We start from the raw sequence: 21,757 nt of genomic DNA, 5'->3' as shown, positions 1-21,757 counted from the left end.
CCCTGGCACACCCATTCTCTCTGTATATCTATCTACTCTATCTATCTATCTATCTCTGTGTATGTGTCTCTTTCTCTCAAACAAATAAACTAAGTATTTTTTTAAAAAAACTAAACATGAATGTTTACAAAAACAGCATAAGTTGGAGTCCTAAAAGGAAAGAAGTTTGAATTACTTTTCTTGTTGCCATGATCAAATGCTTTGACAATAACTTAAGAGGCTGGTAGGATAGCTCAGTCAATGAAATGATAGCCTTTCAACTTGAGAACCTGAGTGTGATTCCCCAGAACACCTAAAAAAGCCAAGTGTGACAGCATGCATTTGCAATCCCAACACTCCGGAGAAAGAGACAGACAGATACCTAGGGCTTGCTTGCCAGCAGTCCAGCACAGAGGGTAAGCTCTGAGCCAGTGACACACCTGTGGTTTAGTGGTTATCTTCAGATAGGAGTGATAGGAAGTTGTACCTAATGGAAACAGGTTGTCTCTTTCCAGGATGATAAAAATGCTGTCAAATTACCTGTGGAAATTGTGCACAACTCTGATCATTCTCAAAGCTCCGAGGGGCTGGAGAGATCACTCGGTGGTTAAAGACACTTGCTTGCAAAGACTGATGACCAGATTCAATTCCCCAGTACCCAAGTAAAACCAGAGGCGCCAAGCGGCACATGTGTCTGGAGTTCATTTGCAATGACTGGAGGCCCTAGCATGCCCATACTCATTCTCTCTCTCTTGTCTCTTGTCTTGACTCTCTCTCACTCTCTCTCTCTCTCGTAAATAACTTTTTAATTTTTATGAGAGAAAGAACATTTGAGAAAGAGAGAGAATTGGCACTCCAGGGCCTCTAGCCACTGCAATCAAACTCCAGACACGTGTGCATGCATGACCTTGGCTGGCAATTGGTTTATGAGAGTTCTAGGGAGTTGAACCTGGGTCCTTAGGCTTCACAGGCAAATGCCTTAACCTCTAATCCATCTCTCCAGCCCCAAATAATTTTTTTCTTTTTCTTTTTTCTTTTTTTAAGGTAGGGTCTCACTCTGGCCCAGCCTGACCTGAAATTAACTATGTAGTCTCAGGGTGGCCTCAAACTCATGGAGATCCTCCTACCTCTGCCTCCTGAGTGCTGGGATTAAAGGCATGTGCCACTATGCCTGGCTCCAAATATATTTTTTAAATAAATAAAAGCCACTGAATTATTCACCTTTATTGGGTAAATCATACACTATGCAAATTCACACTAAAATTTCATGTTAAAAGTATGAGTTGATAAGATAAAATGTCTATCAAACATGAACACCAGTCTGAGAATAACACTGAGGACATAGGATTCAGGAGCTGGGAAGGACATACACAGGAGGTCATGAGCAAAATTATCTGTATTGGAAACCCAACACACTAAGGCTAGAGAGATTGCTCAGTGGTTAAGGCGCTTGCCTTTAGAACCTAACTACAAGAGTTCAGTTCCCCAAATACCCACGTAAAGCCAAATGCACAAAGTGGCACATGCATCTGGAGTCCTTTTGTAATGGCTAGAGGGCCTGGTGTGCCCATTCTGTCTGTCTGTCTCTCTACTATCTCTCTCTGCTTGAAAATAAATAAATAAATAAATAAATAAAAGTTTAGTGCCTGGAGATATTGCTTAGTGGTTAAGGCACTTGCCTACAAAGCCAAAGGATCCTGGTTCGACTCCCCAGGACCCACATAAGCCAGATGCACAAGAGGGTGCATGCATCTGGAGTTCCTTGGCAGTGGCTGGAGGCCCTGGCATGCCCATTCTCTCTCTTTCTCTCTTTCTTTCTCTCTCCCTGCCTTTCTCTCTGTCACTCTCAAATAAGTAAAATAAATTAATAAGCTTTTTAAAAGTTTTAAAAATCCAACCTGGCATCCAAGCTGAATGAACTAGAATTCATCAGTACTTTTTCTCAAAACCTCATGTTCCTCATCTGTGCTGAGATTATGGGCCTCTGAAAATAAAATTAAATTAGGCATGGAGAGTGCTCACAGGGAGCACGGCACCAGAGAGGAGCTGCTCCGAATCCTGACCTCCGCCATCGATTCCATCGCCATCACTGCTGTCCACGGAGGGACAGGGCTCTCAACAACTCACCTGGGGAAACTTGTACAGCCCCAGAAGCCTGGCCATGGACACAGACAGGGATGACCGCGTGTCCCCGACCATGGCAGCCCGAGGAGGACCAGGATGACACGAGTAGTTGGGGAGGGGCTCCTCCTGCCCCGTGAGAAAGCCCATCGTCTCACGCAGGGCGCCGCGCACCGAGTCCCCAGAGTTGCGGATGGAGAAGCCCAGCGTCAGGTTGGGCAGCAGCTGGGGGCTCCTATTGATCTCCTCCACGGCAAAGACGAAACTCTGGGCCACCCGGTAGCCCCACGGAGAAACGCTGCAGGGAAGAGAAGCTCACGTGTGTCACTTTCCTTGGGGTGGATGGAGCAGGAATGAACACAGTCAGTGACTGAAGAGGGGTGACTACAGGTGTCCCACAAGCGATGTGCTTAGCAGTGTCATTCAGAATACCCAAGCGGAGCCAGGGGCAATGGGGGAAGTATTTTCAGATTTGAGGAATAACTTTCTAGGTCGACCTCTGACTTCAACACCCACACACACATGTGCACCTGCACCCACACAAACATGTTGCTCCATGGAGACATGTGTACACATGCTGCATATCACATACACATGCACAAGACAAAAATCTGAGTCCAATGAGTCATCCTGAGCTACACAATGACTTCAAGACCATGGGCAATTTTTGTCACTCTGTTCTAAAACAATGATTATGGGCTGGAGAGGTGGCTTGGCAGTTAAGCACTTGTCTGTGAAGCCTGAGGATCCTGGTTCGAGGCTCGATTCCCCAGGGCCCACGTTGGCCAGATGCACAAGGGGGCCCACGTATCTGGAGCTCGTTTGCAGTGGCTGGAAGCCCTGGCGCGCCCATTCTCTGGCTGTCTCTATCTGCGTCCTTCTCTCTGTGTCGCTCTCAAATAAATAAATAAATACAATGAGTAAATACAGAGCTAAGTCTGTACCTCAACTGTAAAGTATTTGTGTAGCACAGATGAGACTCTAGGCTCAATCCCTGTATTGTGTGTGTGCAAATGCAAGCCTGCATACACGCGCACACACACACACACACACACACGAATATTCAGTGATGGTACAGTAAGCATGCATAACTGAAAGTGTTGTGTGTTTTCTGTAAGAATACAAAATGATTGCAGTTGTTTGGGGAAGAACTTTGACAACTTTGCACAAATATGCGTGGGTCTGCTTCTTCCTATGTCTGTGTGTGCAGGTGTGCAGGGGATCACTGATGGAGGGCAGAGGTCAGCGCTGGGTGACCTCCTCAGTCACTTACCTGATCTTTTTTTCACACAGGGTCTATTGCTGGAGCTAAAGCTCACTGATTCAGCAGGACCAGCCGCAGAGAGCATCCTGTGTCTGTGTCGCCAGTTCTGGGCAACGGTGAGTGTTAGCACAGGGCTTTCTCACAGGCGCTAAGGGTCTGGTCTGCTGACACTATAAGCATTTGCCCCACAGAGCCGTCTCACTAGCCCCATGCTGTGTTTATTAAAACAGGCCCTTGGGCTGGGAAGAGACTCAGCAGTTAAGGGCGCTTGTTCAGAAAGCCTGCCAACTGAGGTTCCGTCCACATCACACACATAAAGCCAGAAGCAAAGGAGCCCATGCTGCATAGCTCCAAAATGCCTAGAGCAATGGGGGTCAGCTTCCTGGGACATCAGAGCTTGAGGGCCAGAAAGACTGGCCCTCCCAATGGCAAGAAGCAACAAGAGAGAGCCTGTTTCAAAGCAGCTGGAGGGAGAAGACTGTAACACGGAGGTTGTTCTTTGACTCCACACAGGTACCATGTTTTGTGCAAGCCCCTCCCCCACCACACACGTGTGTGCATGCGCACACGTATACACACACACACACACACACACACACACACTGGGGGGATGAGAACTGTGAAAAAGAAATACTTGCAATATCACTTTTAAAAGGGCAAGTACTGGGGTTGCACAGATGGCTTAGCAGTTAAGGCCCTTGCCTGTGAAGCCTGAGGACGCATGTTCAACTCTCCAGATCCCAAGTGAATCAGACACACAAAGGTGAGACAAGCACAAGGCGGCACATGCCCACTAGGTGGCGCAAGCTACTGGAGTTTGATTTCAGTGGCTGAGGCCCTGGAGTATCAATTCTCTCTCTCCTGTGTCTCTTTGTCTCTCTCGCATGCTCGCTCACTTGCTCACTTACTCTCCCTAAAATTAAATTAATAAATAAGTGGCAAATACTCAGTATGTAGTCCAATTTGACCTACAACTCACAATCCTGCCCCAGCTACCCAAATTCTGGAATTACAATAATTCACCACACACCCAACAACCTTTCACTTTTTTAAATAAAGCTAAACAGACATTTTTCAAATGCATAACCAAATGGACAGTGTTGAGAACTTCTTTGTTCAAAGACAAGCAGTTAACCCAGGAGAAAAATGGGCAAAGAGAATATAGAGAAAGAGAGGCACACCACGGGCTGATAACCAATGAAGATATTGATTAATTAAACATTTATTCATTCAACAAGCTAACCTACAAGGTCCTGTTCTAAACACAGAGGACAAACAAGAGACCTAAAACCCAGGACAGACTGGGTGGTCCACATAGCACAGAAGCAAATGAGAAACCTACATTCCCTTCATCTACGGTCAGAAAAGAAAACACACAGAGCAAGGCTATGAACGAGACAGCCACGGAGCCACAGGCACAGGACACAGGGCTGAAGCTGGCCACCTCACCACCATTCTAAGAAGCAGCCTCTGCCCAGGGCTTCAGGGAACCTCCTGAAGATGGCTGTGGCCCTCGGGGTTTCTTTGCCCAAGCTCAGAACTTACCCTGAAGGTAGCAGCCCAGCCGGAGGGGTTGTGAAATCAAGCAGGGTAACTTTGTAGAAGCGTAAGATGGAGAAGCTGCCCCCGATCACCACATCCCCAGCACGCTCAAAGCGAGGAGTCTTCCCTGGCAACCGCCAGCCCAGTGGTCCAGAAAGGGCCCCAGAGACACGGCCCATGAGAGAAGCAAGCAGGGTGCAGAGGACAACCCCTGACATGACAGCCCTATGCGGGGCAGCGCCTAGCAGTGACAGCAGCTTTTATCTGGAGCTCGCCCTTGATGAAGGGCCTGGGACTGGGACTCCAGGCCTGCAGGCTTTTGGGAGAACAAGGGTCATGGGCTGGGGCTAGGTGACCACCAAATCCCAGGACCATTAAAAGTTTCACTTCCTTCCCTGGAGAATTCTTCACCTCCCTCCATGCAGAGTTACCAGCTCTGGGCACCATCTGCCAACCAGAGGGAGGGACACGATGGGTCCTGACTGCCTCCTGAGAGACCAGAAAGCCCAAGACCAGCTGTGCCAGGTACCTGGGACACTGATGCACAGATAAGCCCCGGGAGGGTCCAAGAGGCATAGAGGCCTTGAGCTGTCATCATCTGGTAATGGGACTGTGCCCAGAGCTATGTGTGGCCCAGGCCTTGCCCTCCTACCCTGACCATTGTGCAAAGGACCTATTTTCAGTCCCAGCAGACAGTCTAGGCTTAGCTGGTGTGTCTCTGTGGCCAGGGAGCCTGTGTCCAGGCATTGGACAATAAAACAGAAATAACCACCAACACCATCATAGCTGGGGACTTCAATACAGCATTATCAGTAATAGATCATACAAACTGAAACTCAACAGGGAAGTAAGAGAGCTCAACAAAACCATAGATCACTTAGACCTAACAGACATCTACAGAACTTTCCATCCCAAATCCACAGACATGTGTGTAAGGAAGGTGTTCAGCATCCTCAGCCATCAAGGACATGCATTTGGGTTGTGAGGCAGGGTCTCATGTATCCCAGGCTGGTCTCGAACTAGCTGTGTAGCTGAGGATGACCTTGAACTTCTGACTCTATTGCCTCCACTCCCAAATGCTGGGATTCATAGCTCTCAATGCCTTCATAAAAATGACAGAAAGATCCCAAACCGATAACCTAACCATCCACCTAAAGGCACTGGAAAAACAAAAAAAAATCCAACCCAAAGAGCTCCAGAAGGAAAGAAATAATTAAAATCAGAGCAGAAATTAATGAATTGGAAACCAAGGAAAAAATTAAGACAATTGACAAAACAAAGAGCTGGTTCTTTGAAAAAATAAACAAGATTGACAAACCCCTGGCCAATTTGATCAAGCAAAATTCAAAATGAAAAAGCAGAGATCATAACAGACATAAGTGAAATTGGGAGAATCATCAGGACTTATTTCAAAAACCTCTACTCCACAAAACTGGATAATATGGAGGAGATGGATAAATTCCTGGACGCATACCATCTATCAAAGCTAAACTCAGAGCAGATTAATCACCTCAATGAACCCATCACACTCATGGACACTGAAAAAGTAATAAAAAAATAAAACCTCCCCAGAAAGAAGAGTCCAGGATCAGATGGCTTCTCAGCAGAATTCTATCAAACCTTCATGGAAAAACTCAAACCAATCTTCCTAAAACTGTAACACACAATTGAAATACAGGGAAAGCTACCCAACTCCTTTTTTGAAGCTAGTATTATACTAATTCCAAAACCAGGCCAAGATGCCACAAGAAAAGAAAACTACCAGGCTATTTCCCTAATGAACTTAGATGCAAAGATCCTGAACAAAATCCTCACAAACCGAATCCAACAACACATCAAAAGCATCATCCACCTGGACCAAGTGGGATTCATCCCAGGAACACAAGGGTGGTTGAACATATGGAAATCTGTCAATGTAATACACCACATAAACAAGGTTAAACATAAAACCACATGATCATTTCAATAGATGCAGAAAAGGCCTTTGACAAGATACAACATCACTTCATGATCAAAACATTGGAGAGGGGCTGGAGAGATGGCTTAGCGGTTAAGCGCTTGCCTGTGAAGCCTAAGGACCCCGGTTCGAGGCTCGGTTCCCCAGGTCCCACGTTAGCCAGATGCACAAGGGGGCGCACACGTCTGGAGTTCGTTTGCAGAGGCTGGAAGCCCTGGTGCACCCATTCTCTCTCTCTCCCTCTATCTGTCTTTCTCTCTGTGTCTGTCACTCTCAAATAAATAAATAAATAAATAAATAAATTGGAGAGAATTGGCATAGTTTGTACATATTTTAACATAAAAAAGGCAATATACAAAGCTCTGAAGGCCCAAATAATACTTAATGGAGAGAGACTGGAGAATTCCCATTAATATCAGGAACAAGCCAGGGTTGTCCTCTCTCACCTCTGCTTTTCAATATAGTTCTGGAAGTCCTAGCTCAAGCAATAAGACAGGAGAAGGAAATAAAAGGGATACAATTTGAAAAGTACAAAGTTAAGTTAGCTCTATTTGCTGATGACATGATTGTATATGTAAGAGACCGAAGAGACTCCAACCCAAAACTCCTGAAGCTGATTAACTCCTATAGCAAAGTAGCAGGATACAAAATCAATGCACAAAAATCAGTAGCATTTCTATATGCAAATGACAAAGATACAGAGAAAGAAATAAGGGACATAGTCCCATTTTCAAGGCAACAAAAAAAAATAAAATACCTTGGAATAACATTAACCAAGGAAGTGAAAGATTTATACAACAAAAACATAAAAACACTCAAAAAAGCAATTGAGGAGGACTTGAGAAAATGGAAAGACCTCCCATGCTCCTGGATAGGTAGAATTAACACTGTGAAGATGACAATCCTACCAAAGGCAATATATAGATTTAATGCAATTCCAATTAAAATCTCCACAGTGTTCTTCACAGACATAGAAAAAATTATCTCTGATTTCATATGGAAAGACAGAACTCCTCACATATCCAAACATCCTCAGCAAAAGAAATACCTCTGGTGGCGTCACCATACCTGATCTAAAGCTATATTACAAAGCCATAGTAATAAAAACAGCATGGTACTGGCATAAAAATAGGAGTATAGACCAATGGAATAGACTGGAGGACCCAGACTTTGGGTCAAGCAACTATAGCTACTTGCTATTCGACAAATGCTCAAACAATATAGGCTGGAAAAAAGACAGCATCTTCAACAAATGGTGCTGGACAGAGTGGATAAACACATGCAGGAAACTGAAACTTGATCCATACATTTCACCATGCACTACACTCAAATCCAAATGGATCAAAGACCTGAATATAAGACCAGAAACTCAAATACTACCGGAAGAAAATTTAGGAAGTACTTTCCATGATATAGGAATGGAAAAAAACTTCCTGAAGAAAAGCCCAGTAGCTCACAATCTTAAACAGTCACTCAACCAATGGGATCATAAGAAACTGAAGAGTTTCTTTACAGACAAGCATACAATAAGCAAAGCCAATAGATTACCCACAGAATGGGAGAAAATATTTGTGGGTTATCCAACTGATAGAGGCCTAATATCTAGAATCTACAAAGAACTCAAGAATCTAAACAGTAAGAAGTCAAACACCCCACTCACAAAATGGGGCATAGAGATGAACAGGCAGTTCACAGAGGAAGAAATACAAAGGGCAAACACACACTTATGAAATTGTTCATCATCCCTAATCATCAGAGAAATGCAAATTAAAACAACTATGAGATTCCACCTTACCCCAATAAGAATAGCAAACAACAAAAAATCAATCAAAAATAAATTCTGGCAAGGATGTGGAGAAGCAGGAACACTCATCCACTTTTGGTGGGAATGTAGGATGGTACAACCACTTTGGAAAGCAATATGGACACTCCTGAAAAAGCTGACTATAGAGATACCAACAGACCCTGTTATTACCTTACTGGGCATCTACCCTAAAACCTTCAAACCACCGGCCAGAGATATTTGCTCAACCATGTTTGTACCAGCTCAATTCATAATAGCTAAGAGCTGGAATCAACCCAGATGTCCATCACTAGAAGAATGGATAACTAAGATGTGGTATATCTACACAATGGAATTCTATACAGCAGTAAGAAAAAATGACACAATGAAATTTGAGGAAAAATGGTTGAACCTGGAACAGATCATTCTCAATGAACTCACCCAATCACAGAAAAAAAAAAAAATTGCCACATAGTCTCACTCATCTACAGCACCGAACCTGAATCTACCCAAGATACCTTACACACCCAGCAAGTATTTCATGGACTAGACACTAGGAGAGATGGGGAGGGAGTCGAGGGCTTCAAAGGGGTGCAAAACACTAATCTACACCCAAACGGCAAGGGTACCATAAAATTCTACTTCCTAAAAGGTAGATCAAATGGCTGAACTTTCACCAGGCCCTTACAGGAAACACCTGAACCACAAGACACTGGAGAGGGTAGTATCAAGTCTAACCTAAATCCTCTATATCTTCCCTCCCTCCCTCCCTCTCCCTCTCCCTCTCTCTCTCACCTCTCAAATCCTGTATATTAGTTACCTTTTACCCTCATTTTCTTAGGGGGCACTGACCTGGAACTCCCAGTACCAGCATGGGGCTATTACCCACAATGAGCTTTTGATCAGAGAAACCTACAAGGTTTTCTAAAAGAATGACAGATTTCTGTCAGAGTACTTGATGACCCACCAAAGGTTAGTGGTAAGACCCTATTGCTGAAGACACCATATGCAGCTGACAAGTAAAATGGAACGGCATGGCTGGAAGCCAGGAGAGAGTCAGTTCCCAGACAGTCAGCGTGTCTAGTGCCAGAAGGTGCTACATGGGCGACTGGGGGAAACAACCAATATCTGTCCAAGTAACTCATGGTCCAACCTACATAGCAGCAAATAACCTGTTGTGATGCCCACACAAGTGCAACAGTGGCACACAGCCATGGTGGGGAACCAACTGCTCTTGATTCGGCTAACTGATCCCCTCAGTGGTACAAGACCCATAGCTGGAACTGGGAGACAAGTCAGAACCATATCCAAACATAAGCCCACTCTCCAATATCAAGTTACCATCAATCATGAGGCACAAGAGGACCTACACCTATTAAACTCTCTATAAAAAAAAAAAGTTAGGGTTATCTCATTTGACCTGGTGCTAACTTACTCTCTGTTGGAGAATCTGCTTCTCTTTTTCAGATAGATGCAGATCCTAAGGAGAGAGCCACCCCAGCACCATTTGCTGAAGAGGCTGTCTTTTCTCCAATGAGTATTTTTAGCATTTTCATCAAAAATCAGGTGGCTATATAGGACTTATATCTGGGTCCTCTATTCTGTGCTATTGATCTACATGTCTGCTTTTGTGCCAGTAACATGCGGTTTTTGTTACTATGGCTCTGTAATAATAGGTTAAAATCAGGTATGGTGATACCACCAGCCTTATTTTTTTCATTATTTTTTAATATTTTATTTATTTATTTGAGAAAGACAGAGAGGAATTAGCAGATAGAGAGAAAGGGCGCATCAGGGCCTGTAGCTACTGCAAATGAACTCCAGGCACATGCGCCCCTTGTGCACCTGGCTTAAATGGGTGCTAGGGAATCAAACTGGGGTCCTTAGACTTAACTGCTATGCCATTTCCCCAGCCCACAACCCTTATTTTTTTATATACTTTACTTTTATTTATTTTCCTACACAGAGAGAGAGAGAGAGAATGGGCATATCAGGGCCTCCAGCCACTGCAAATTAACTCAATACATGCACCCCCTTGTGCATCTGGCTAACATGGGTCCTGGGAAATCGAACCTGGGTCCTTGGGCTTTTCAGGAAAATTCCTTTACTCCTAAGCCATCCCTCTAGCCCCAGCAGCCTTGTTTTTGTTGCTCAAAATTGGTTTAGATATTAAAGGACTTTTGTGCTTCCAATAAATTTTTGGATTATTTTTTTCTATTTATGTAAAGAATGCCATTGGAATTTTGATGGGGATTGCATTAAATGTATAGATTGCTTTTGGTAAGATTGCCATTTTCACAATATTGATTCTTCCAATCCAAGAACAAGAGATATCTTTCCATTTCCTAGCATCTTCTGCAATTTCTTTCTTGAGTGTTTTAAAGTTTTCATTGTAGAGATCCTTCACTTCCTTGGTTAGATTTATTCCAATGTACTTTATATTTTTATGCAGTTGTGAATGGGAGTGATTCTCTGACTTCATCCTTTGTGTGTTTGGTGTTAGCATATAGGAAGGCTACTGATTTCTGTGTGTGTGTTTTGTATCCTGTTCCATGGCTATAGGTTTTTATCAGCTCTAACAGTTTGTTGGCAGAGTCTTTAGAATCCTTTATGTATAGAATCATGTCATCTGCAAATAATAATAACTTGATCTCTTCCTTTTCAATTTGTATCCCTTTTATGTGTGTCTCTTGCCTTATTGTTATGGCTAAGACTCCTAGCACCATATTAAATAAAAGTGGGGACAGTGGACACCCTTGTCTTTTTCCTGATTTTAGTGGAAAAACTTCAAGTTTTTCTCCATTTAGTGTTATGTTGTCTGTAGGTGTGTCATAAGTAGCCTTTATTATGTTGAGATATATTAGGTGCATATACGTTTAGGATTGTAATGTCCTCCTGTTGGAGTGTTCCTTTAATCAGTATAAAGTGACCTTCTTTATCTTTCCTCACTAATGTTGGTTTGAAGTCTATCCTGTCAGATATTAGGATAGCAACTCCTGCTTGTTTCCTAGGCCTATTTGCCTGAAAAACCACTTTCCATCCTTTCGTCCTAAGACAGTGTCTATCTTTTATTGAGAGATGACTTTCCTAAAGGCAACAAACAGCAGGATCCTGCCTTTTAATCCAGTGTTCAAGCCTGTGTCTTTTGATTGAGGCATTGGGGCCATTGATATTAAGAGTTATTATTGAGGACTTCCAGTTAAGATGGCAGCATAGGAACCACACCAAAGTAGCCTCGTGGTGAAAAAACAAAAAAACAAAAATACCCAGCAAACTACACTCTTCTACTAAAAAGTAAAGTATATAAGAAATTGTGAAATGCATCAGAAAAGTAGGAGAGGTTCAGAGGATGTCGAGACCACAGAAGCAGACAGAAGTGGCTCCAGCAGCAGCAGCGGCATCAGGTCCATGTGGCCAAGCTGTAAGGCTAGATCTGAGCTACAGGAAGAGCCAAGTGAGGGGATTCTTCACTCTCACCAGCCTCCTTTTAAACTCAAGAAATGCGAAGGGAGGATGGCAGAGACCAACAGAGTGGCTCATGAGAAAGAGTACCACAAGGACCAACTGGAGAATTTCAGCCACCATCCACAGCTTCTCCTCCCCCACCACCAGTGCAAGTGCCAGCAAGCACCAGCAACCTGGAGAAGGGAACTCACCTACACAGCACCACCATAGGCAATCAAAGCAGCAACCCACTAACCCAGCCAGCCTACCTGAGCCCACAGCACAGCAAAGAGGGATCTAAGTGGGAGCACAGCGTAATTGAGACCAAAGCCATCCCAAAAAGTAACTGGGATTACACCAGGTCAGTACCCACCAAATAATCCTGGTATACAGGCTTGAATCAGAAGTGCTAATTGCACCTTCCACGTTAGGGTAAGTTGTATGTTAAATCTGATGGATGGTCGGATTTGCCATTCTTAAGTAAGTTATATTTGGGGCTTGTCATTTGTTGCTTCCTGATTTATATTGCCTTTGTTTCTTCTTCTGTCCTTCATTGGGGAAGGGTCTCACTTGGTCACAAGCTGACTTGGAACCCTCAAAAGACCAGAAATCTTAGCCTCCCTGTTGACAGGATTAAGGGTGTGGGGCAACACACATCCTAAGAGACTGTGACTTTGTTAAAGGATCTGGTTGTTGTAATAATTACTCTTGCATAAATACTCTGTGCTGTTGTTCATTGACTGTGTACATTGTTTAGTTAAATTTTAGAATTTGCCTGTATTTTGTTCCACTCAGCCTACTTGAATACTCTCATAATAGGCAAACCCAACACTTAGGGTCACTTTTGTGATTACTCTGAGAGTCTTAAGAGCCACACCTAGCACCTTAAGATCCTTTCCTGGAGGTATATAACATCAGATTGATTGATACATCTAATAATGCTGTAGATAATTAGAAAATCCAAGCATTAAATTAATCCAAGATGCAAAATCTCTACATTATAATACAAGAAACACAAAAAATCAAGACAATATAAATCCCCCAAAAAGTATTAATGCATCAGAAATTACCTCCAGTGAGAATGATTTAGAGGAAATGCCTGATAAAGATTTCAAAAGAATGATTATAAATATGTTCAAATAAATCAAAGGAATCAAAGAAAACACAGGAAATCGATTTAATGAAATAAGGAGGTCAATACAAGACATAAATAAGGAAATAGAAATAATAAAGAAAAACCAGTCAGAAATACCAGCAATTAAGAACACAGTCAGTGAAATTAAAATCTCTATAGAAAATCTCACCAGTAGAATACATGAAGGAGAGGACAGAATATCTAAACTAGAAGACCAGGTGGTAAATCTAACACAGTCCAACAAAGAGAAAGACAAACTTATAGAAAAGAATGAGTGGGAATTTCAAGATATTTGGGACACTATGAAAAGATCAAACATAAGAATTCAGGGTATAGTAGAAGGAGAAGAATTACTTTCCAAAGGCATAGTAGGCGTCTTCAACAAAATCACAGAAGAAAACTTCCCCCAAATTGGAAGAGGTACAAATGCAGCTACAGAAAGCCTTTAGAACACCAAACCAACAAAACCTAGAAATATCCTCTCCTTGCCATATTATAATTTAACTACCAAACATACAAACCAAAGAAAATATATTGAAAGCAATTAGACAGAAAACTCAAGTCACATACAAAGGCAAGCCCATCAGGATCACAGCAAATTACTCAACACAAACCTTAAAAGCCAGAAGGGCTTGGAAGAATGTATTCCAAGTCCTGAAAGATAACAACTTTCAACCAAGGTTACTTTATCCTGCAAAGCTATCCATTCAAATAGATGGGGAAATAAGGACATTCCACAACAAAAGCAGGCTAAAGGAATATTTGAAGACAAAACCAGCTCTACAGAAAATACTGGACAGGATCCTTCAAGAGAAAGAAAAGCACACATATAAGGAACCTGGAAGAAAACAAACCATATTCAAATACTAGTTAATATAAGAGAGCAAAGGTAAAATCAGAATACTACAAAACAAGAAAAAATGGTAAAAATAAATAAATAAATACACACCTTTAAGTAATAACTCTTTACATAAATGGTCTCCATGTCCCAACAAAAAAACATAGGTTTGCAGACTGGGTTAAAAAGCAGAATCCTTCAATTTGTTGTGTCCAAGAAACTCATCTTTCTACAAAGGATGAACACTATCTTAGGGTGAAAGGTTGGAAAACATTGTTTCAAGCAAATATGCCTAGAAAACAAGCAGGGATCACTATCTTAATGTCTGACAGGGTAGACTTCAGACTAACATTAGTTTGGAAAAATAAGGCAAGTCACTTTATATTGATTAAATGAACACTCCAACAGGAGGATATTATGATCCTAAACATATATGCACCTAACATGGGGGCTTTGCACTTCATCAAACAAACACTATTCAAACTAAGGTCACAGATAACTCCAAACACAGTTGTAGTGGGTGACTTCAATACCCCACTCTCATCAATTGACAGGTCATGCTGGCAAAATATAAACAGGCATCTAGATTAAATAAAGTCATAGAACAAATGGACCTAACAGATATATACAGGACTTTTCATCCAAATGCTGCAGAATACACATTCTTTTCAGCAACACATGGAACATTCTCTAAAATAGACCACATATTAGGACACAATGCAAATCTTAACAAATATAGGAAAATTGAAAATAATTCCTTGCACTCTATCTGACCACAATGGAATCAAACTACACATCAATGGCAAGAAAAGATACAGAGCATACACAAAATCACAGAAACTAAACAATTCACTACTAAGTGATGAATGGGTCAATGAAGAAATAAAGAAGGAAATCAAAAAATTCAGAGTCAAATGATAATGAGAACACAACGTACCAAAATTTGGGACACAATGAAGGCAGTACTAAGAGGGAAATTTATAGCTTTAAGTGCCTATATTAAGAAATTAGAAAGGTCACAAGTAAATGACTTATTGCTTCACCTTAAAGCCTTGGAAAAAGAACAAGGCAAACTGAAAAATCAGTAGATGGGAAGAAAAAATAAAGATTAGCATAGAAATTAATGAAATACAAACCAAAAACAATCCAAGAATCAATGAAACAAGAAGTTGGTTCTTTGAAAGGATAAACAAGATTTATAAACCCTTAGCAAATCTAACCAAAAGAAAAAGAGAAGAGACACAAATTAATAAAATTAGAAATGAAAAAGGCACCATCACAACAGATACCAGGGAAATTCAAAAAATTATGGGGACATACTATAAGAACATATACTCCACTAGGTTTAAAAACCTGAAAGAAATGGATGATTTCCTTGATTTATATGACCTATCTAAATTAAATCAAGATGGGATTAACCACTTAAATAGACATATAACAAGTATGGAGATCCAAGCAGTTATCAAAAATCTCCCAAATAAAAAAAGTCCAGGCCCAGATGGATTCACTGGTGAATTTTACCAGACCTTCAGGGAAGAACTAACACCAACGCTTCTTAAGCTTTTCCAGGAAATAGAAAAAGAAGGAATTCTACCAAACTCCTTCTATGAACCCAGCATCATCCTGATGTCAGAACCAGGCAAAGATAGAACAAAAAAAAGAAAATTATAGAACAATCTCCCTCATGAACATAGATGCAAAAATTCTCAAAAAAAAAAATATTGGCAACAGAATACATGAATATAACAGAAAGATCATTCACCCCGACCAAGAAGGCTTTATCTCAGAGATGCAGGGATGGTTCAACATACATAAATCGATAAATGTAATACACTATATAAATGGGCTAAAAAACAAAAATCACATGATCATCTCAATAGATGCAGAAAAAGCACTCAACAAAAACCAACATCCCTTCATGGTAAAAGTCCTACAGAAACTGAGAATAGAAGGAACATATCTCAACATAATAAAAGGTATTCATGCTGGTTGTGGTGGCACATGCCTTTAATCCCAGCACTTGGGAGGCAGAGGTAGGAGGATCACTGTGAGTTCAAGCCCACCCTGAGAGTACATAGTGAATTCCAAGTCAGCCTGGACTAGAGTGAAACCCTACCTCAAAAAAAAAAAAAAAAAAAAAGATAAAAAGCCAGACGTGGTGGCACACACCTTTAATCCCAGCACTCAGGAGGCAGAGTTAGGAGGATTGCCATGAGCTCAAGGCCACCCTGAGACCACAGAGTGAATTCCAGGTCAGCCTGGGCTAAAGTGAGACCCTACCTCAAAACAACAACAACAACAAAAAAGCTATTTATGACAAACCTACAGCCAACATAATACTAAGTATGGAAAAACTTGAAGCTTTTTCACTAAGTTCAGGAACAAGACAAGGCTGTCCACTGTCCCCACTTTTATTTAATATAGTACTGAAAGTCTTAGGCAAAAGATGCTCATAAAAGGATACAAATTCAAAAGAAAGAGATCAAATTATCATTATTTGTAGATGATATGATTCTATACATAAAGGACCCTAAAGACTTTACCATCAAACTGTTAGAGCTAATAAACACTTTTAGCAACAAAGCAGGATACAAAATAAACACACAGAAATCAGTAGTTTTTCTATATACTAACAACAAACAAAAAATAGAATATGGTATTATTCAGTCTTTCTACATCTTCTACTCAGTCTGTTTATTTCAATTCATTTCCTTGAATGCACTGCAGTTTTATTGAAGTCTAGTTACAAATACAAACTGTAAATGTGTCCGGTGTAAAGATGTGTTATATTGTGTTTGTGGGATGGCTGCCACACTTAAATGAACCATCATATCTCTCTCCTCTTGTAGATACTCTGTATCTGTTTTGAAAGCACTTAAGTTCTATTTTGTTAGTAAGTTTCAACAATGCTGGTTATTATCACTATATGCAATGCTCAAATATATGCTATATATATCCAAAAGTTATTCATCTTATGGCTAAGTATGATTTTTTGAGGTAGGGTCTTGCTAGAGCAAGACCTGGATTTCACTAGGTAGTCTCAGGCTGGCCTCAAACTCACAGAAATCCTCCTACCTTGGCCTCCCAGGTGCTGAGATTAAAGATGTGTGCCACCATGCCCAGATATGGCTAAACTTTTTACCCTTTGACCAGTATAGCTTCATATTCCTAAACACCAAAGTTCCCATTACCATCATCTTACTCTGTTTCCCTGTGATTTTGAGATTTAACTTACAGCAACATCATGGAATACTTGCATTCTGAGTTTGGTTTATTTTCCTTATGATAAGGTCACCTTTATTGATCCATATGGTCAAAAGGAGAGGTTTTTTTCTTTCTTTTTTTTTTTCCTTTGCCATATAACTTCTGCCTTTCTTCATCTATATGTCCATTTATGGACAATAGATTTTTATTATTTATTTAAGAGAGAGTCAGAGAAATAGAGAAAGAGAGGGGGAGGGAGAATGGGTGCACTAGGGCCTCTAGCCACTGCAAACACTCCACATGCCTTGTACATCTGGCCTTACGTGAGTACTGGGGAATCGAACCTGCACTCTTTGGCTTTGCAGGAAAAAGCCTTAACCACAAAGCCATCGCTCCAGCCCAACAATAGAATTTTATTTATTTATTTATTTATTTAAGTTACAGTGATAAAGAGGAAGAGAGAGAGAATGGGGCACCAGGGTCTTTAGCCACTGCAAATAAACTCCAGATGTATGTGCCACCTTGTGCTGCTGGTTTTATATGGGTACTGGGAAATCAAGCCTGTGTCCTTAGTCTTTGCAGGCAAGAATCTTAACTGCTGAGCCATCCCTGGAGCCCTACAAATTTGCTGAAGTGAAGACATATATTGGAAAAGGTCATCTGTGGTGTCCTCCGTGTTAACCTCTGATTTGACAAGTAAATTAAATAAAAGGGAGGGTGTGAGACAGCAGAGCTATAATTGCTTTTTATAGACATAAGTGATGGAGAATAAGGCAGTGGGAGAGAAACTGTATCTCCTGGCATGAAAAACCTTGGTGGTACCCATGAAAGGAACTGAGTAGTGAGAAGGAAATGCATGTGCCACTTTTTATATCTGGCTTTATATGGGTGCTAGGAAATTGAATCACGACCAACAGGCTTTGCAAGCAAATGCCTTCAACTGCTGAGTCATCTCCCCAGCCCCTGATTTGGAACGTCTGAATTCAGTGGGAGTCTTGTTTCTCAAGGCATCAGAGAATATGTGCGGCTATGAGTTATCAGCACATGTGAAGAGCATGCAGCCACGCAGGAGCCATGCAGGAAATGTTCTCTGGATGCTCTGAACAATGGGTGTATGGGGCTAAACCTCCTTATCTTGAACCTCAGGAGGCATGGTACCCAATGTTCTTGGCTGTCGTGTGCTGGCATGTCATGTCAAACCACTTCACCTCACACGTCGCATTGAATCATTGAATGAAAATGGTACTCCTATATGAGCTTACTGCACAGGTGTGAGATATACTCTTCCCAAGAGATTACAATCCCTGGAGCCTTGTCACCAGTGGTTTTTGGATGGCGGTGCTGGGGTGGAGATGAGTCACAAAAACATTTTCAGGTTTTGTGTTTTGAACCTGGCCACTAGACATCAGGTGCAAAGCCCCAGGGCAAAGACGGCCGTGGATTCCCCCCAGAGGATTGGCAGAATTAGAGGGTCTGCCAGAGCCCACAGCAAACCACATGAACTATCCTTCCCTTCCTCCCTCCTCCCCCTCCTCCTCCCCCTCCTCCTCCTCTTCCCTCTCCTCCTCCTCCCCCTCCTCTTCCTCCTCTCTCTCTCAAATAGATAAAATCTTTTCAAAACGGAAGTGCTCAGAGGCTTGAGAGATGGCTTAGCCATTAAGGAGTTTGCCTACAAAGCTAAAGAACTCAGGTTCAACTCCCCGGAACCCAAGTAAGCCAGACGCATGAGGTGGTGCATGTGTTTGGAGTTTGTTTGCAGTGGCTGGAGGCTCTGAGCACCCATTCTGTATCAGTCTCTTTCTCTCTCAAATAAATAAATAATATTTTTTAAAAAAAGAAGGGCTGGCCGGGCGTGGTGGGGCACGCCTTTAATCCCAGCATTCAGGAGACAGAGGTAGGAGGATCGCCATGAGTTCAAGGCCACCCTGAGATGACAGAGTTAATTCCAGGTCAGCCTGGACCAGAGTGAGACCCTACCTCGAAAAAACCAAAAAAAAAAAGAAGGGCTGGAGCGAACATGAAGTGGACTGGGCCGACGCGGAGAAGATTCCGGAAGCAAGGTAAGCCTTCACGGAGAAGCTTCCCGCGGCTGCCGTCGGCGACGCGCGGGCGGGGCGGGGCGGGGCGGGGCGGGGCGGGGCGGGGCGGGGACGTGCTGCGCGCCGACGTCACACGCCTACGTCACACGCCAGCGTCACGCGCCGACGTCACACGCCGACGCCACACGCCGGCCCCGCCCCGCACGCGTACAGCGTCGCCGGCGGCTCGGCCGGGCTGTGGGGCGCGCGTTCGCGCTCCTGCCGTCCCCGCGCCCGCGACCTCCCGCCGCCCCGCCAGCCTCCGGGAGCCCGCCCGCCGCGGACGTGCCGCGCGTCCACGTGGGACGCCTGAGCTTCCGCGTCCGGGAGAGGGACAGCCAGCGCCGTTCGGCGGCTGGGGCCGCCTTCTCGAAGTAGGCCTCCAAAATGGGTGCGGCTTCGCGGGGTTCGGGGACTCCCGCGACGCCGACGATGCCGGTTACGAGCTGAACGGCGAGCCGCTCTGTGGCGAGCGCGGGACCGTGGAGCACGCCCGGGCCCGCGTCGCGGTCGCCGCGGCCGCAGCTACGGAAGCCGCAGTGACTGTTGCCTTGCGTGTTTTGCGGCCGAGCCACCTCCGAAACCCTCACACTGTGGTGTGGGGGAGGCGGGTGCAGCCGTCGTGGAACCTCTGGCAGAGACAAATACGGACCGCTGTTCGTACAGAGTACAGGTGTATTGTAGAAAATCGCTAGTCGCTGCAGTTGGCAAGACTCAAAGGATTTCACGTGGCAAGCAGGTGAAGTGACATATGCGGATGCTCACAGAGAACGCAGTAATGAGGATGTCATTGAATTTCCCTCCTACTCTGACATGAAGCACGCTTTGGATAAACTGGATGGTACAGAAATAAATGGCAGAAATATTAGGCCTATTGAAGATAAGCCAGGAACAAGGCACAGGTGCTCTTACTCTGGAAGCTGATCTAGGTCACGATCTAGAAGAAGGTCACGAAGTAAGAGTTGCAGAAGCAGCCGCAGTAGGTCTCCAAGTATCTCAAAAAGTCACTCTCGATCCAGGTCGCGGAGCAAAGGTCGAACACGGTCTCGATCAAAAGGCAGGAAATCTAGATCCAAAAGCAAATCTAAACCGAAGTCTGATCAGGGCTCCCACTCACACTCAAGAAGCAGGTCTTGCCCTCGCTCCCCCAAAGATAATGGAAAAGGTGATATAAAGTCAAAGTCCTGATCTAGAAGCCAGTCTTGGTCCCATTCACCTCTCCCTGAACCATCTAAGGCTCCACCAAAAAGAGCTGCTTCAAGATCCCAATCTAGATCTCGTTCAAGGTCCAGATCAAGTTCCACAGATTAATCCTGAACTCTCCATTCTTTGCACACTATTAGGGAACACTGTCCTACTTGCTTAGGCAGTTTCTCTTCTATGTTTGTACTTGGTCTCTTCAAGAGGATTTCCTGAAAACAGGTTACCCAGAAATTTGGCTTGTGGCCAAATTTAATGAGAAAGAGGAGGTTCTAAATTGGTGATATGAAGCCGTGGCTCCCATTGAAGAATTAAGATAGCTTTCATTTTACAGCTGTTGAGCTGAAATCACTTTTGTAAAGATTATGCTCACTTAGATTTTTTTTAAGTATTTCAGCAGGATCTGCTGCAGGGGTTTTCTGTTTTATTTGTTGGCTTATTTTTAAATTAACTGTTCCAAGCTTTGGATACTTAAGGCTTTAGAGCGAGAACTCAATTTTCAATTATGTTGGCTTTTTATAAAGCTTGAGTTTTATGTAAGATTTAAATAAAAGTTTGCTACCAAGAAGAAAAAAAAAAGAAGTGCTGGTGGAGGTTGACGGAGTGGTTAAGGTGTTTGCCTGCAAAGCCTAAGGACCCATATTTGACTCTCCAGATCCCACTTAAGGCGGACTCACAAGGTGATGCAAATACAAGGTCGCATTTGCACACTAGGTGGCCCACGTGTCTGGCATTGGATTGCAGTGGCTGGAAGCCCTGATGCACCAATTCTCCCTCCCCGCCACCTCATAAAAAAGTGCTAGAGCAATGCGTGGTGGCACATGCCTTTAATCTCAGTACTCAGGAGGCAGAGGTAGGAGAATCGCCATGAGTTCAAGGCCACCCTGAGACTACATAGTGAATTCCAGGTCAGCCTGAGCTAGAGTGAGACTGTACCTCGGGGGAAAAAAAAAGTGCTATTGGTGCAAAGTACACAAGGAGTTTCCAAAAGTTTGTTGTAATCCAAAGTTCAAAACCATGGTGACCTTGAATATGACATTATTTGTAAATGAAATGTTTGCTCATGAAGACATATTTAGAGAGGTCATCATAGCATGGCCCAATCCAACCTAACTACTGTGTTTATGAGAAGAGGAAGACACCAGGGGATGACAGTATAAACTGGAGTGATGCTGTTAAGAGAAACTGAGGCACACAGAACAGGCACCAGAG

The 21,757-nt window shown here is 43.1% G+C and overlaps 1 protein-coding gene and 1 pseudogene across 1 annotated transcript in view; one reads left to right on the top strand and one right to left on the bottom strand.

The window, feature by feature from the left end:
- LOC123454588 (vomeronasal type-2 receptor 26-like) overlaps window positions 1-5,109 on the bottom strand; it is a 29,552-nt gene extending 24,443 nt beyond the window's left edge. Inside the window, exons 1-2 of the mRNA XM_045133283.1 lie at window positions 4,910-5,109; window positions 2,107-2,398 (exon numbers count right to left, since the gene is read on the bottom strand). Coding sequence (XP_044989218.1) covers window positions 2,107-2,398; window positions 4,910-5,085 — 468 coding nt within the window. The 5' untranslated portion in view covers window positions 5,086-5,109. The remainder of the gene's footprint in view (window positions 1-2,106; window positions 2,399-4,909) is intronic.
- Window positions 5,110-5,377: 268 nt separating this feature from the next.
- LOC123454587 lies at window positions 5,378-21,342 on the top strand (annotated as a pseudogene).
- The last annotated feature ends 415 nt before the right edge of the window (window positions 21,343-21,757 follow it).

The sequence above is a fragment of the Jaculus jaculus genome, chromosome 14, assembly GCF_020740685.1.
Source record: "Jaculus jaculus isolate mJacJac1 chromosome 14, mJacJac1.mat.Y.cur, whole genome shotgun sequence".
Classification (NCBI taxonomy): domain Eukaryota; kingdom Metazoa; phylum Chordata; class Mammalia; order Rodentia; family Dipodidae; genus Jaculus; species Jaculus jaculus.
The sequence above is the reverse complement of the archived record's forward strand: the minus strand, read 5'-3'. Positions and strand labels throughout refer to the sequence as shown.